The sequence below is a fragment of the Rhinolophus sinicus genome, linkage group LG04, assembly GCF_036562045.2.
Source record: "Rhinolophus sinicus isolate RSC01 linkage group LG04, ASM3656204v1, whole genome shotgun sequence".
NCBI classification, from domain to species: domain Eukaryota; kingdom Metazoa; phylum Chordata; class Mammalia; order Chiroptera; family Rhinolophidae; genus Rhinolophus; species Rhinolophus sinicus.
In genome coordinates, this window is record NC_133754.1 from 8,626,126 (window position 1) to 8,642,697 (window position 16,572).

Genomic DNA, 16,572 nt, shown 5'->3' on the forward strand with positions numbered 1-16,572 from the left:
GGGAATGGCCATTTAAGGTCCAAAGAAGAGAGTATGAGCAAAAGTGATCTGTGTCCCTTCTAGTCATGGAAGATACACGCCTGTGCTGGACTTGCCTTTTCGCCTTTCTGCTGGCTGGAACGTAACTGTGATGACAAGCATAGGAGCAGCCACTTTGGATCAGAGAGCCACTCACCCAGCCCTATACTGCTCTCCTCTGGGCTGGTGGTGAGAAAAAATCTTCCATTTTGTTTAGGTCACTATATTTTGGGTCCTCTGGGCCACCAACTTAGACTGAACCCTAAGCAATGTATGCACAAATGTGCATAATAAATCTCTAAGTGGGGTACATACCATGCAGCACTTTTCAAGCATATCTGACCTTAATACCTATTTTTCAAAACAGGTTAGGAATGTGTCACTTGCAATGCATCTTGGAAAACACTGAAAACACATTTTTCAACATTCCCCGAACACCAAGCTCTGACTCAGCCCACTGACTGCTTGTCCCCAGTTATTCATCCAAAAGAACTTTATAAAACACAAAGTTCCCTCCTCCCAACACTTCTCTAAAGAAACCCATTTCTTTTCCCCAAACCACTGGCCTTATCCTCTCAATAGGCGACACAGCGACATACCCGGCACTAACTTTGAGAGTCCAGGTTCTGGAAGACTAAAAAGAAAGAGCTGCCAATTGCAGGTAAATCCTCAAGCCCAGAAGAGGTTAGTAACAAAAGTTACACTAAGAATGAACAGCCATTATGTCCTGATGAAAAAAAAAGATTTATCCAAAGCAGATAAGAGCTCCCAAACACGAGCAAGAAACAGTTCCAGGTAATGAAAACAATTGTGTTAGAAAGCAAGTCAGAGCTCATTTGATTCAAAAAGAAAATATTCCCACAGCTAACATCATACTTAATGGTGAAAAACTAAAACCTTTTTCTCTAAGATAAGGAACAAGACTAGCACATGCCTTCTCACCATTCGTTTTCAACATTGTACTGAAAGTTCTAGCTAGGGCAATGAAGCAACAGAAAGAACTAAAAGGCATTCAGATTGGAAAGGCAGAAGTAAAACTATCTCTATTTGAAAATGGTATGATTTTGTACATAAACCCATAAAAAAACGATTAGAACCAATAACAAGTATAGCAAGGTTGCAGGGTAAAAAAATCAATACACAAAAATTAAGTGTATTTCTATACACTAGTAAAGAACAGTCTGAAAAATAAAATTAAGAAAACAATTTCATTGACAATAGCATCAAGAAGAATAAAATACATAGGAATAAGTTTGTCAAGAGAAGTGCAAGATTTATACACTGAAAACTACAGAACACAGTTGAAAGAAATTAAGAAGACCTAAATAAATTGAAAGACATTTCATGGTCATGAGTTGGAAGGAAGACTTAATGTTTCTAAGAGAGCAGTATGCCCCAAACCGATCTATAAATTCCATGCAATCTCTATGAAAATTCCAGATGACTTTTTTGAAGAAATGGACAAGCTGAGCCTAACATTTACATGAAAATCAAGGGACCCAGAAAAGCCAATATAATCTTGCAGAAGAACAAAATTGGAGGACTCACATTTCTGATTTCAAAATTTACTACAAAGCTATAGTACTCAAGAAAGATTGTGTGATGCTGGAATAAGAACAGACATATTGATCACTGGACTAGAATTGAGAGTCCATAAATAAACCCACACATTTATAATCAATTGACCTTTAACAAGGGTGCCAACACAATTCAATGGGGGGAGCGGGGGGAATCATCTTTTAAACAAATAGTGCTATGCCAACTAGATATTTACAATCAAAAGAATGGAATTGGATCCCTACCTCACATCATATACAAAAATTAATTCAAAGTACATCAAAAAACTAAATGTAAGATTTGTATAATGTAATAGTTGTATAACTTTATACAACTCTCAAAAGAAAATGTACAAGTAATTCTTGGTGACCTTGAATTAGGTAATGGTTTCTTAGATATGACACTAAAAGCACAAATGACAAAAAAAAAATAGATAAATTGGACTTCATCAAAATTAAGAACTTTTGTGCTTTGAAGGACACTAACAAAAAAGTGAAAAGACAACCTACAATAAGAGGAAATACTTGCAAATCATATGTCTGATAAGAGTTTGTGTACAGAATACATAGAAAACTCCTACAACAATAATAAAGACCATCTAAAAAATGGGCAAAGGATTTGAATAGATATTTCTCCAAAGATCTACAAATGACCAATAAGTACATAACTAGATGTTCAACATCATTAGCATCAGGGAAATGCAAATCAAAACCACAATAAGATGTCACTTTTCACCCACTAGGATGGCTATATTAAAAAAGATGGACAAAACAAATGTTGGTGAAGAATGGAAACACTCATATATTGCTTGTGGGAATGTAAAATGGTTCAGCTGCTATAGAAAAGTTTGGGAATTCCTCAAAAAGTTAAACATAGGGCAATTATATGACAGCAATTCCACTCCTAGCTATGTACCCAAGAGAAATTAAAACATATATCCACACAAAAAACTTGTATGTGAATATTTATAACAGCATTGTTGATCAGCCAAAAAGTAGAAACAACCCAAATGTCCCTCAACCAAGAAATGGATTTTAAAAATATGTTATAACCATAAAGTGGATTGTTATTTGGTCATAAAAAAGAATGAAGTACTGATTCATGTACAACATGGCTAAATGTTGCAAACAGTAATGGTAAGGGAAAGAAGCCAGACACAAAGGTCACATATTGTATGATTCCATTCACACAAAATATCCAGTATAGATAAATCCATAAAGACAGAATTAGGCAGTGGTGATGGTTGCACAACTCTGTGAATATATTAAAAACCACTGATTTGTATACTTTTAAAGGATGAATGTTAGGGTATGTGAATTATATCTTAATAGAGAAATAAAGAAAATATTTGGGCTCAACCCATAAGCTTTCCCAGAAACTTGGAGAAAAGAAAACATTTTTTAAAAGGCAATTTAGTTTCCCAGTGCCCTAAAAAGCAGCTCAAATATAATAGTTAGCATTTGAAGGTATAAATAAAATCATTTGGATTTGTGTTCTATAGAAACATTTAAGAATTAGTTTTTAAATAACTTGATTTGATTATCAAAGTAATGCCTGGCTATTTTATGAAGTTGGTGCAAAAGTAATTGCGGCTTTGGCAATTCTTTTTTTAACCTTTTAAACCGCAATTACTTTTGCACCAACCTAATAGAGGTTTTAAATAGAAAACTGTAGGTAAGAAAATTATGAACTTTCCTGTTTTTATGTCTCTCTCCATCCTCCACAAAAGGGGGAGGGGGAAGGTGATGGCTGCTACATGCACAGCCTACCCTATGGAAAACTTTGTATCTGGACCCTCTGGCTCCACTGAACTACCCAAATGTCATTATCAAGGCCAACGCCATCAAAACTTCCTCAGGCCACAGATCTTAGAAGAGCACCGTCATTTTTAAGTCTTCCAGCCACCCCCAATTTCCCTCATATTTAAGTCCTAGATTTTAAGTAAAACCGGTATTTCCCATAATTGAAGGAAAGAGCCCATGGCACCTAAAAAAGGTACTAAAATATGTGGAGAACAGAGATAGACGACAACCCCAAATTCCATCAAAACCACAATCCTCAAATTAAAATTTCCCATTAATCATATGCCACCATTTCCCTCGAAAGTGCTGAATGAGCTTCAAGTAACACTTGACATTTACCACCCTGTCGTGTAGTACAATTTGGCAGCACCCACCGTCCTTGTTAGAAGTCGAGGCGTGTTATTCCCACCAGAGTATGATTTGAACGGGAATATATTGAAAGAAATAAAGGGAAATAAGGAAACTTACAAGATACAGACTCTAGTCCAAATTTTATTTGCATACAAAAATATATTATAATGGGAAGAGCATATCATTGTTTCCAACTATATATAATTAATTACAAATATTTTCATAAAAGCACTTTAAATTACAGGAAAGCTGTATTTTAAGTGAAAATACAATATTAGCATGGGTGGTCTGTTCTAATATGCTGCAAGCAGGTAAACAAAGTCAGTTTCACTGCTGAAATTGCCCAGAGATGAGCCCAAAGGCTGGTTATAGGATGAGCCTGAGAATGGTCCGGTGGTGGTAGGTGAGTCTTCATTTCTGTCTCTTCGGGCAGCAAATTCTGTAGCGGATTTTACCAGATCCTCAGAGGTTTCAAGCTCTTCCATTATCATGGAAGGACCCAGAACTTCTCCTTTTTTCACATACCTGTAAATAAGACAGATAAGTTATCCACTCAAAGTTTACAATTCCTGTGCTTAACCAGATGACACCATCTCCGACAGGTATCCAAACAACAAACTTAAAGGCAGGCTTCCCCTGTAGTGTGTGTCTGATTAACTGCTTTAAGTGGGCAGCCAGCTGCAATTTCCATGAAGCGGGCAGGCTTGTTAACATGGGTCTAATACAAATTGTGCGGCAGTTACAATAATCTCTGCCAAAACAGGCCTTGGTCTTTTGATGCAGGATAGTACAGCATGTAAGAAACAGGGCGATCAAATCTTCAGGTAGAGAATACACAAGGACCTCATTAAGTGTGATGGCCAAAGGAAAATAAGGTATAGTATGTAATCCCCATCTTTCCGTAATTGGTGTGGGTCTTTGGTTACAGGGTCTCCCGAGCCAATTCTCTCTTTTGGGACCCAACCCTCTAGAAGTCAGACGTCACCAAGGTCCTGGATCTAACCTGGGAAATGTCCCTGGCCCATGGGATGGAACCCTCTGGCTTGTCAGTATAATACCTGTATGGTCAGTCAGCCCATTTCTTCTCTAAAATGCCTGGTAGGCCATCACCACAGTCAAACCCCAGTCTTGCTCTAAGGACTGTGCTGCTATCTTACTCTCCACCCCTCAAACAAAATGCCGTTGCTTGCTGGTGGCCTGTGCTCGCTGTGTGAAAAGGCACACGGTCTACTTGAAAGCAAGCTAATCTTTTGAATTTCTTTGTGAGCCACTAGGGTCCTGTTTGGGAACCTAAAGAGGCATCATGATGTAACTTCCTGCCCCCAGGCAAGTTGGTAAACATTAAAGTACTTTATCAGGGGTGTCAGTTAGTTTTCTGTTTGATTTCTTAATACCAGGCATGTACTCACTTGCTAATGTTCTGTCAAGATCAGCAATAAAATCTTCTAGCTCTTTTGTGTCACCGAGCTTGGCTGAAAAAATAAGGGTTGGAGTTCAGTTTCCCCATATCAAAGGCAGATGATGACTCCCACATTTTCCATGATTCTGTAACTCAGTTTGCATCTCTCTCTATCTTCAGAGATGTTCGTGAAGAGAGTCCTGTACCAACCCTGAGTGTCTGCTCCGATGTTTACTTACTTACAGTCAACTCAGAAACGTATTCTGAAGACTAAGCCAAAATGTTTCTTGTTTTTTTCAGTTCCTCATCCCCCACACCCCATCCCCACCCCACCAACCTGGAAGAAGAATCTCCCTTCCCAGCCTTAAAAGTCTGATGGGGGGAGAGGGGCAGCAGAGCGTGAGGGGCCAGGAAGTAAGATTAAAAGTTTTGAATTTTTGATTGTGTAGGATTTGAGTTATCAGTCAAAGATCTTTGGTAAGCATAGCCCTGTGGGGAAGGACACCCAGATCCTGTAATTCGTGCTGCCCGTCAGTCTGCACATCTGTCTGACACGTTCTTGTTCGTGCTGTCCTCTCAGGGCAACACTGCGGCCCTCAGAGTCCCTCCAGTATGAGAGGAACAAAGAGCGGTAAGGGAAGGGGACTGGAGGCACCTCTCATCCCACCCAGGGGACAGCTCGAGGTAACAAGTCCTGATTTTGTTTCCTCGCTGCCTCCCGAGACATATACTTTTTCTGTATATCTTACTCTTTTGTGTAGAGAGTTCATCATTCATGCCTTCTCTGAAATACATAACTGGATATTTATATTAATTAACCCCCGCTGGCTACAAATGGCTCATTGTTCTTCGTTAGCTTTTAAAGTCACTTTGCCAGTAGGGCTTTTTTCCCCTCTTTAATTCCTACCTCTTGAGGATCAGTAACAGATCTGGGCAGGTTTTAAACCACTTTCTGGACTGCTTTTTCTCTCTGAATTCAACAGATCCGTTACAGACGGAGGCTGGACAATGGCAGAGTCCCTAGCGACTGCTAACATTGCTATGTTGAGAAGAGAATTTTAAAAGGTCTCTTTTGGAAAAAAGAAAAAAAGGCCGGGGGGCGGGGGGGGGAATTCTGCTTTAATGCCAGAGTGAGAAAAATGATGGACTCTTCATATTTCTTTTTAACTATGTTCCATTTTTCTTGCATTCTGCAACTATTTTCAACAAGCTTAACGTTTCTTGAGGGGGAAAAAAAAAACCTCCTTTTGTTTTCAAAGGGGCACTTGTTCACGATAACAGAACATTCAGCTCTCTAGCTGGAGAGAGTTCCAAAAAATAAGAAACTGCTCATGCATCTTTAAAAACATTTTAGGTCTATTAATATCACAGGAGAGACCGGCTGGGGCTGCTATTCTGAATCATGTGAGATCATCACTTGTCTCAATAATGATGACCCCATTTAATTGCTAAACTGGTAATCTGAAAGCATTGGTTGAATAGTTAATGCAATAAAAAGAATTCTACTTTCTGAAAAGCCTAACTGCTGAGTTCTAAATTCTAGAACCAACCAGTCTGAGAAAATAGTGTCATCTGGCATAGTCTTGACAACACCACATGAGAGAAAGCAGACTCTGGAGTCCACAAGCTTTCTTTTTCCCTGTGAATTTGGTTTCCTGCCCCCTCCCTGCCCCCCACACCTGCCAACTTTCTGATTTCATTTTCAAACTGATCAAAATCCTGAGAAATAACAAATTGCACTTCACACTGTACTGTACTAAGACACTAGTGTTAGCTATTTGTTTGCACATTTGAGAAAGATTGGTGAGGAAAAGGGGGAAGGGAAAAGAGAGTGAGAAGGGGAAGGGAATAGGGAAGCCAAAAACTCGGCTCCAGCTCAGAAGCTCACCTTTCCGAGGGGCAGCAGTGGGCGAGAGAAGGGCTGGGGTAGAGTCTGTTGGAGAATTCAGTTTTTCATCACTGAAGCTGAAGCTGTTTCTATAAAGTGAATCTGCACCTTTCGGAAAGAAAAGGAAACTCATGAGGAATGGTTTTCTATAGCCTATTGATGAGCAACAGCTCACCTCGAAAAAGAGCAAAAGGTATAAATCCATAGTGAAAAACAAGGAAAAAAAGAAAACAGGTTGAATTCCAGATTTTATATTTATGCCCCAAAAGGATTTGAGGCAGGGGAGTGTGCCTGTGTGTGCGTGAGTGTATGTCTCCAATCGGGCACACAGAGGGCCCTTGCTCCCCTGAAAAAGGCAGGGTGTGATGGGGTAACATGAACAGACCCTCTCTCTGCAACACACAGGGGCCCAGTGCCCAGGTGTCTGGCTGAGCAGGGTTGGGGACAGCAGGGGTTGGCACCTTAGCCATAAGGAATCATCTTTCCTAAAAAATGTCCTTTCTGCTCTCTGAAGCCCCTAACATACAAACATAAGGTTGGATCCCATGACTTAATGAACCTCCTTGCCTGGTCAAGCATCTTTGTCATGGTTTTCCTGAGAGGCTACACTCTGGGAATAAGCTAGAGGGGCAAAGATAAAGATTTCCTGTGCTGCAGCTTGTCTGTCACAGACACTTGGAGCGATTTCATGGTCCCTCTATTGTCATACCCCCAAAGACCAGAGCGTCAGCAAGCCAAGGTCCCAAGAAGCAGAGCTGCATGGGGAATCAAGGGAACTGCTCAGCTACTTGGATGCTCTTGAACAAGACAGTACCTCTGGGCCTCAGCTTATCCACCAGTAAAATGGGGAGGTAGACTAAATAATCCTTAACATCCCTCCCCGGTCCTGAGATTCTATTTCTCTAAGTCCTGCCACAGGAGAGGAAACCAACCCACAGCCAGCCCAGCCATGTGGCTGTGACACGGAATGGAGCTGCTGGCTGCGCTGTACCAACTCAAAGGGCTCAGAGGCACAGCCGGCAGCGGAAGCAGGATGTGGCCACTGAGGTCACAAAGGAACAGTCTTCCTGATTAAAACAAAACACAAAGGCAGCTACGGTAGCAGAGGTGAGCTCTGGAGAGGATCTTCAGGTGGAGAGGACAGGGGCGTCCTGGGGGCCTGGCCAGCCCCCACTCCTCCTTGAGAATCGCTCACTTCATCCCACTACCTCCAGCCCAAGAGGAGGAGGCAAAAACATCCTTCTTTGGTCTCCTTAACTCAAAATGAACATGACTAAGTTACAAAAGATATGCCCAGGATAAAAGAATACGAGGCCTTTAGCACATTCTCTTTGGCTCTGAGGGACACCCAAGAGCATCACCCCCATATCTGGCCCAGAGTGCCGAACCCAGAGGCCCACTGGCCCACATCTCGGTGACCACACCTCTGTCTCTATCTCCCAGAAACAGATGGCCCTGGAGAGCCGGGGTCTCCTCCCATCCTGCACCACAGGCCCTGTCCTGACTTTGAACTTCATGTCTATTCTGCCCCAACTCTCCAGGATTTTATATCCACATTCACACACACACACACACACACACACGCACGCGTGTGCGTGCGCGCGTGCGTGCTCATGTTCCAGCTCATTGCTACACCTGGATGCCTCTCTCTTTCCAGGAGTTTCTGCAGACAATCTGGGCCAGACTTGACTCCAGGCTCCAAAATGTTCAACCATCAAAAGGAAATGAACCCCGAGCATCCTAGAGCCAAACACACCCACAGTTTAGTTCCACCCTATGGTAATAGTCTACACATGTTGTTCACGGAAACGACGAAAAGGACAATGTCAGAGCCCCAGCAAAGCTGCCACCATAAAGACGTGTGGGACAAGATGTCACACGGAAGCTGTGTGACTGTGCAAACTACTTCAGCCTTAGTTTCTTCTTTTGCAAAAGGAGAATCATAACTTAGGCACTCCATGTATGATCCCTCTGGTTTTCATGACTTTATTCTAAAGTTCCCGGCACAGTGGAAGACGGCATGCCCAGGAGAGGAGAGGTCACCACAGAGAGCCATACAAATCAAGATTCTGGGCCCAGGCTTCCTCCTCTTCTTCAGAGAGTAGCAAAATTCGCAAGAGAAGTGTATCTTCAGAGGAATCCTAGAACAAGCTTCTCAAGAACAAACACAAGAGTACTCCAAGCTCCAGACCTCTGTTTACCCTTCATCCAATCAAATTTCATTCCACAGACTTTATGAAGCCCCTGCCGTGAAAAAGATCTCGTGCTAGGTAGACACCGTGAGAAATTAAAAGGTAAGCAAAGCCTGACTTCCCATCTTTTCACTCCCCTAGAATTCTACTCCTTGCAAAATAACAGCCAGTTAGTCTGATAAAATGACAGCGATGTGTTGCTGGCTGATAGCATGTTATGATTGCCGCACCCCAATATCAGGTGCTGTATTAACAGGGGCTCAAGGAACACATAAGAGTGATGGTTTGGGGAACGTTGGCAGGTGGCAAGACTAGATATTTTAGGGCCTTACAACATCTACTTCAGTCAGCTCTAATGGCCATCTCACAAGCAACTCAAAGCCCCATGAGAAACGTCCTTGGCAAGTCACCTTGGAAGCCAGGAAACTCAAATTCAGAGATCAACTCTTCCAAGGCACCGTCAAAAAAAATGTAAGCATATTAAACAAACAAATATCTAACTTTAGAAGTGCCGACAGAGCTTAAGAAACTCAGCTGGAAAAACAGGCTTGTTTAAAAGGTAGACGTGCTTTCTTGGTTTGGGGGTAGGGAGAAAGGTAATTTAGGGTTAGCACACCAACGTTTGCTAGTCCAGAGGGAAGTAAAACCACAGACAGTGAACCTTGCCCAGAGCTCCTGTAAATATAGCACAATCCCACACGTAGAAGGCAAGCAAACTATAGTAATTAACTGAGAAAAAGAAAGCCTTGGGCCTGTTTCCTTTTTGCCACAGGGAAGGGGGGGGAATGGATGGCCTCATCAAAATTTAAATTCTGACAGCCTCATTACATTAAAACTGGGATAGAATAAGACAGTGTCCCTTTCTCAGTTTCACACTGTAGCCCTAGCTTCCCCTCTGGGACTGCTGGGTCTCTCTAGACACCTCTCTAGGCGGCCATCAGAATGAGACCTGTCATGCGCCTGGAATGCCTAACACAGTATCAGAGCAAGCTGGGGGCTCCTAACCCCTCCCACTCTGATGGCTTGTACAAGTTCAGGTTCTACTCTCAGTGGTTCCTATGCCAGAGCAGCCAACACGCTACCTGTCGTGCTGACACCCAGGGATCCATAAGGTCCCCTCTCCTAGGGCCAAGCTGGAATGGTCGAGGTAAAGATATACAGACATTCTAGGTCTTGCATATGTTAAAGAGGCCAGTCTCTCATCCCCCCAAATGGCCCGAAGTTTCATAATGGCCCTCACATCCACAGTAGACCTCAGGCCTTCAACCCATTTGAGAAGTCACGATGTGTAGCTACGGTTTTGAAAACACTGAGAAAATAGTATATTTTAAAAAAACAAGTTTACACCAAAGATGTTCACAATTCCAGAAGCATTTCCGAGGATCAAGTTTGAAAGGCAACGCCCTTTTACTGCTGAAGTCACAACTACTCCCGCTGAGGTTACCTGAGGGAACCCAAGTCGGGAAGAGGAATGGGCCTATCTTGATCATGCCCATTTGAATGCCACCCCGCATGCAAAATTATCTTGCAATTGTTATTTTGGTCCTCTGCATGTCTTAGTGAGAACAGGAAGGGTTATTTCCTTATTAAATATCCATTCTCCTAGCTTACCCAAGTAACTGACTTCTTCGGGGGGAAGAAGAAATGTATATTTTTCTCCTTTGGATGCACGCAACCTAATTTTTTTGTTCATGAGGAAAGGAAGGGTTCTTCAAAAAACAGGTAAGCCTGTAGTGCATACCTCCTAAGAGCAATGCAGTGAAAACCAGGAGAACCTTGGTGCAGAGTTTCATACATTACATTTTCATGCATGACTGGCCCAAATATGTCTGGTCTATGTGATCTAGCATGGTATACGCATTTTATTTTGTTTTTATTAAATTTATTGGGGTCACATTGGTTAATAAAATTATATAGGTTTCAAGCATACAATTGTATAATACATCATCTGTATATTGCACTGTGTTCAGCACCCAAAATCAAATCTCAGTATAAGCATTTTCATGTTTTCTTGAAAGCATGAAACAGAACAAATATTTTCTTCCTAATCATGAGCTCACGGATGCTTGTAACTGCACCATTAAATAGCATCCTTTCAATTTTACTGCTAGAGAAACTGAGGCCCACTCATTACCCAGGGCCCTAATGAGGCTCAGCCTGGGCTCGAATGACCCGGCAAGATGACCGCCACATTGAAGAAACCCTTCAAACACACCCACCATTGATAAACAGGCACGCGATCTGGGTCCAACGGAACTTCAAGTCTATTCCTGAGGCCCCAGCTCCCATTCCAGCCAACCATCCAGGTGACAGAGCAAGGCCTTCGAGAGAGAGCCCACATGGTGCTATTAGTTTATCAGAAAAATGGAGATAACAGCGCCTGCCTTATCGGACTGTGGTAGGGAGCATGTGAGATATGATGTTTAAAGCACAGCTAAGAGGTCATTAAGAGCAAGAGCAATTAAATAATATGAGTAGTCATAGCAAGGGCTTGGCTCTCGTTATCATTACCCTGGTGTGTCTCCCTTTTGCTGGCCTAAATTCGGTAGGATCAACCTCTCTCAGACATTTTCTTCCACAGAAAAGTATTACACAGACAGATGAATGTAACAAATGTGTCTGTGCTCGATTCTTGGCGGCAAGGATGATACACATATTATGCTTCCTTAAGAAACGACTACTTAGATACACACAGCTTCTGCCAAGACAATTTCTAAGCTGCCTGATGGGGGACAAAGTACACATTTATAGAACAGACTGATGTCATCGGAGCCTTCTTTAGACCTTCTCCATTACTTCTTGAACCATCGAACTAAGGATCAAACGGTTTACAACAAAAGCAGAAAGCAAAATTACACACACATATCCTAAGAAAAACTACAGACAATTCCAAATATCCCCCCGAAATCATTAAGAATGTGTTTCGAGTATCTTCTCTTTGAGGCCCCTGAGAACTGATCCCAGATCTGAAATCCTACCCAGAGGGAGCTGCAATCGCCCCAGCTCAGACCCTATTCTAGCCAAATGAGGCTGTGGTTTAGAAAGGAACTGTTCTTTGCAATACAGCAGCACTGGACAGGCCGTCCCAGCTTTCTTTCCTGTGGGGGAAGGAATTTGTCCCTGATGAATAGCTTGCTCCATGCCCCTGGAGAAGGAGACATATTTCAGTTTGGTCACAGATAGTGAGACAAATTTTAAAAACTTATTTAGACTTCCCTTTGAAATTGAAAATAAGTGGTCTGGTCATTAGCAGCAAAATCCAAAGATACAAAACCAAAAATTAACAGCACACTATTCCATTCCCTTCCACCTCAAAGCTGCAATTAGATCTAACCCTTGGGCAAGGCTGCCAAAAAAAGTCAAGCTGGAACTCAGGTTTCTGACTCAAGCCCTGCAGAGGGTAGCGAGTGCCCTTTATCCCTTTTCAGGAGGACAGCTCAGGTGTAAGTCTAGGACTGAATCTTTGCCCTGGAACAAGGAAGAGCTTCAGATTTCAGAAGAGAATCACAAGGAAAGGTCATTGTTTTTGCTTCCAGAGTGGAAGGCAGCAAAGGGAGTGAGTTCATGCTTGTAACCCACCTAGGGAGGGAAGTCTCAAGAATAACCCAGAACTAATTTCAACTTCACTTTGGGAAACCAATAAGCCATCCACAAGGTGAAAACCAACACTCACATAACACTGAAAAGTCACTAAATTTGGTGTCTGACACCTAAACAGATATCCATGATCCTTACAGGACATTTGAGTTCCTGGAAAAGGCTGTCTCTTTTCTGAGGTTGTTTAGGACAGAGAGACCCTGGAAATCACCAGCAAGCATCTCAGTACCCATCTGCTGCCTGGCTCCCGGTCCAGTCTGAGTGGGGAGTCAAAGCCACCACGCTCCCTGTTGGACCTGCCTGGAGGAAGAGGTACACTTCCTAAAGTACTTGACGTCCACAGTGCCTGGGATTCTTTCAAAACGGTACGCAATGGAGCAAGCAGCAAGTCTGGGAGCGCAGGGCCAAAAAAAAAAGTGCAAGAGGTTATTTCAAAAATCCCAAGAACAGCAGCTCATGAAACCTTTCCTGGTTTCACAAATGTTTCCCTATTGTGCCCTCTTGTGTCCCCTCATCCCCATTCCCGTGGCACTTGCTCCACATCCTCTGAAAAGTTACTGCTGAAAGGGAAGAAAAGGGGGAAAGGAGAGGGGACAGGGATCTGTGGAAAGGCCTGGCTTGGGTGGCAGGAGGAAGTCCTGTCTGAATGAGGAGGGACAAGCTACTTAAACCCTCCTGCCTCCTAACACCTGCAGGCGGCAGGTAGACCAGAGGCCCTCAAGAGCCTTCGCATGATCGTCCCCATTCCCCAAAGTCCCATCTTGTCCCCGCTGGGCCTCCTGCCTGGAGAGACTCAAGGCCCCCACCCCTCGGTTTACAGATTCGCAAAGGAGATCCCAGCCCAGAGGGCTCGTCAGTGGCCGGGTACCGGGGTCCCCAGGGCCCCGGGCACCTTCCCTGGTGGGGCCGCACTTACTCTCGGAGTCGCTGAAGCCGCTGCTGTCACTAACACTCGTGCTGCTGCGCCGCTTCATGCGCTCCAGGTGCTCCTCGTAGTGGAAGTGGCGCTCGTGGAAGGGCGACGCGAAGTCAGCCAGCACCGCGTCAAACTCGCACAGCGCGTCGGTCAAGTCCCCGGGGGCCGCGGAGTCCAAGGCCGGGGCTGGGGACAGGGACCGTGAACTCAGGTGATGGGGGCGGGGCGCCACCGCGTCCCGCCTGGAGGGGGCAGCCACCATTCCTGAGGCTAACTACCACTCGCTGCGCGCGTGCCCAGCGACAGCCACGCGGTGGCTGCATGTTGCCCCTTATCTTTTCAGACTCTCAACCACCCCCTGGAGCGAGGTCTATCTTCAAGCCCATTTGAGATAAAGAAACTGAGCTTCGCTTGAAGTTGCGAAGGCCAAAGGTCATCCTGCTAATCCACGCAGTGGAACTCTTTCCCACGCGCTGTCGGGTACTTGTTCCCACGCTTGCTCCCCCAAGGGCCCCTGCGAACCGACTGGCGGTGGGAAGACTGAGTCAGAATGTGCCCATTAAGTGTCAGTTCGGATCTCCAGCCCCGCGTGGGAAGGGAGGCTGCACCCTCCAGGGGCAGGGTCCCACGGGTGAGAATGGAGGGAGAGGTTGGGTATAAAAGGACAACACGGCATTGCCATTCTTTCGCCCCCCCACCCCCCACTTATGGGGCCAGAGCTTTACCGGGACCCCTACTCACCTGCGGCCGCGGCGGCCGCGGGGCTGCTTTGCGCCACGGGCGGCTTCATGAGTGGGCTCGGCCCCGCGTGCGTGGCAGAGGGTCCTGCGAGGTGCTGGCCCAGGGACCGTGTGAACGCTTGCGCTGAGGCTGGGATGCGCTGTCTGGGGTTCACTCTCCCGCCCGCGTGCTCCCACTCTGCCAGTCGCCTTCCCCAAGCCGCGCTCCACCGTGTGGCTTCCAGCACGGTCCGCACGCCCGCTCTTTCACCAGCTACCGCCACCCGAGCCCAGCTGTCTTATAGCCGCAGGCGGAGGCGGGACGGGGCGGGGCCGGGGGACGGTCCCAGCCGCTGTCCGGGGACGTCCCTGTCCCCAGGCACCGCCCTCGCCACGCGCCCGCCGGGGAACCGCAGTGACGAGAAGTGGCCGGAGCCCAGGTTACAGCCCCAAATATTTATGCGCCGCTTTACCCGCGCGCCCTGACAACCCGACCCACGAAAGTGTTTTTGGCGTCACCAGGGCCCCAAAGAATTTACGAGTGGGCGGCAGCTCTGCTGCTTCCCCCGCCCTGTGCCCTTAACCATTCGAGCCTCAGTTTCTCATCTGGGAAGTGGAAATGCTGAGCATGCCAAGTTCGCTGCGAAGAATCAAGGAGACAAAGCGGTCAGAGGCCCAGAGAGAATCCTGCGCGTCCCCACCCCACTTCCCCGAGGGACTTAAGGGCTGCGGGGGGACAGACAAGAAAGGGTGGAGGGCGAGAGGGACAGAAGTCGGCGAAGTTCACGTGTTTGGGAACCTCAATCGCTCCCACCCAGAGCCCGGGGTCTGACTCCAGTCCTGCGTTCCCTTCAGCCTCCACTTGACGCGAGGAGCTTGTTCGGAAAGAAACGACTGCGTAGGTGCAAAGCGGGCCGGGCGCCTCTCTGCGTCTACACTGCGGAACCACCCTGCCCGGCCGCCGGGCGGGGGACCAGTCGTGGCCGTGAACGACTGCCCTTGTGCTGCCCGACGCAGTAGCCAGTCGCCACGGTTACTATTTAAATGTAAAGCAATCAAAATAGAATAAAATGAAACGTTTAGTTCCTCAGTCGCACTAGATACGTATCAAGTGCTCAGCAGCCATCGTCGCTGAAAGTCCCATCGGACAACCCTGCCAAAGTCTCCCACCCACAAAACCGGCCTCCGAGGGAAGCCAGACATCTGACCCCCGTTATCAATGAGCTCCGAGGTCGGTGTTGGCATGCACCATTTTCAGCCCCACAGCAGCCCTGCGAGGTGGAATTACTGCTTCTGTTTTACAGGTGAGAACACTGAGGCAGAGACGTTAAGTAGCCTGCCCGTCAAGTAGTGATGGAAAGGCAGGTCTGTCTGGCTTCACCACACCCTCCCTTCCGCACAGTGTAAGGTGGAGCCCTGAGCCCACAGGAGGAAAAGGCTCCAAATAAGGGAGCAGATAACCCTGGTCCTTGAAGAAATAAGGCAAGGCATGTGCATATTTCATTGTATCTCTTTTCTTCTTTTTCCCATCTCCCCTTTTAAATTCTGTTTTTCTCTCTTTCCCTTCTTCATGCTCTTTGTCTCGCCCTGCTACCCACTGCTGAGGCCCTAGGCAAGTGGAGCAGCAACCATTCTGGGAGTGGAGGCCAAGGAGGTGCCTTCCAAATGCAGCTCTCCCTCCTTAGCCAGGTTGGGGTGTGTGGGGGGGTGGACACCCCACCCCAGCTCTTGCATGATGGCTAAAGAAACAGCCAAGCTGATCTTCAAAAGAGCCTACAAAACAGCCCCATGTCAGTTTACTGAGACAGTGACAATGAAGATACCCTGAGCTCCTCCAGGAGAGGGTGGGTTGGTTTTTATCTGCATCTCATTGTAGGGGAACCACCCAGGCGCTGGGGACATGACTGGGCAAGGGGCCCCCACTCAATGCGTCACCTCTTCTAGGATGGGTGTGGAGGACTACAGCTCTCTCCCTCTTTCCTAATTACAATTATAATTTTAATATACAAGAAAATACTGAGAATTAAGTAATAGCACTCTAGAACCCACCACTGAGCATGACCACATGTTAACATTTTGCTATTTTTGCTTCAGATATTTTTTTAGGTATAACTTACATACAATAAAGTACAC

General features: G+C 45.6%; 1 protein-coding gene across 1 annotated transcript; it reads right to left on the reverse strand.

The window, feature by feature from the left end:
- Positions 1-3,856: 3,856 nt before the first annotated feature.
- On the reverse strand, positions 3,857-14,723 carry RGCC (regulator of cell cycle). The gene is made up of 5 exons (XM_019715481.2): positions 14,462-14,723; positions 13,721-13,906; positions 7,016-7,123; positions 5,138-5,200; positions 3,857-4,253 (listed from the first exon to the last, which is right to left on the reverse strand). The coding sequence occupies exons 1-5, from the start codon at positions 14,508-14,510 to the stop codon at positions 4,246-4,248; spliced, it is 414 nt and encodes a 137-aa protein (XP_019571040.2). The 5' UTR covers positions 14,511-14,723; the 3' UTR covers positions 3,857-4,245.
- Positions 14,724-16,572: the final 1,849 nt, after the last annotated feature.

Bases quoted from the DNA above. Each gene is read 5' to 3' on its own strand.
- RGCC (XM_019715481.2), bottom strand. From the start codon at position 14,510: ATGAAGCCGCCCGTGGCGCAAAGCAGCCCCGCGGCCGCCGCGGCCGCA. The intron at 13,907-14,461 runs GTGAGTAGGGGT...CCCTGTCCCCAG, and splicing joins CGCGGCCGCCGCGGCCGCAG to CCCCGGCCTTGGACTCCGCG. The intron at 7,124-13,720 runs GTAAGTGCGGCC...TCTTTCCGAAAG, and splicing joins CGGCTTCAGCGACTCCGAGA to GTGCAGATTCACTTTATAGA.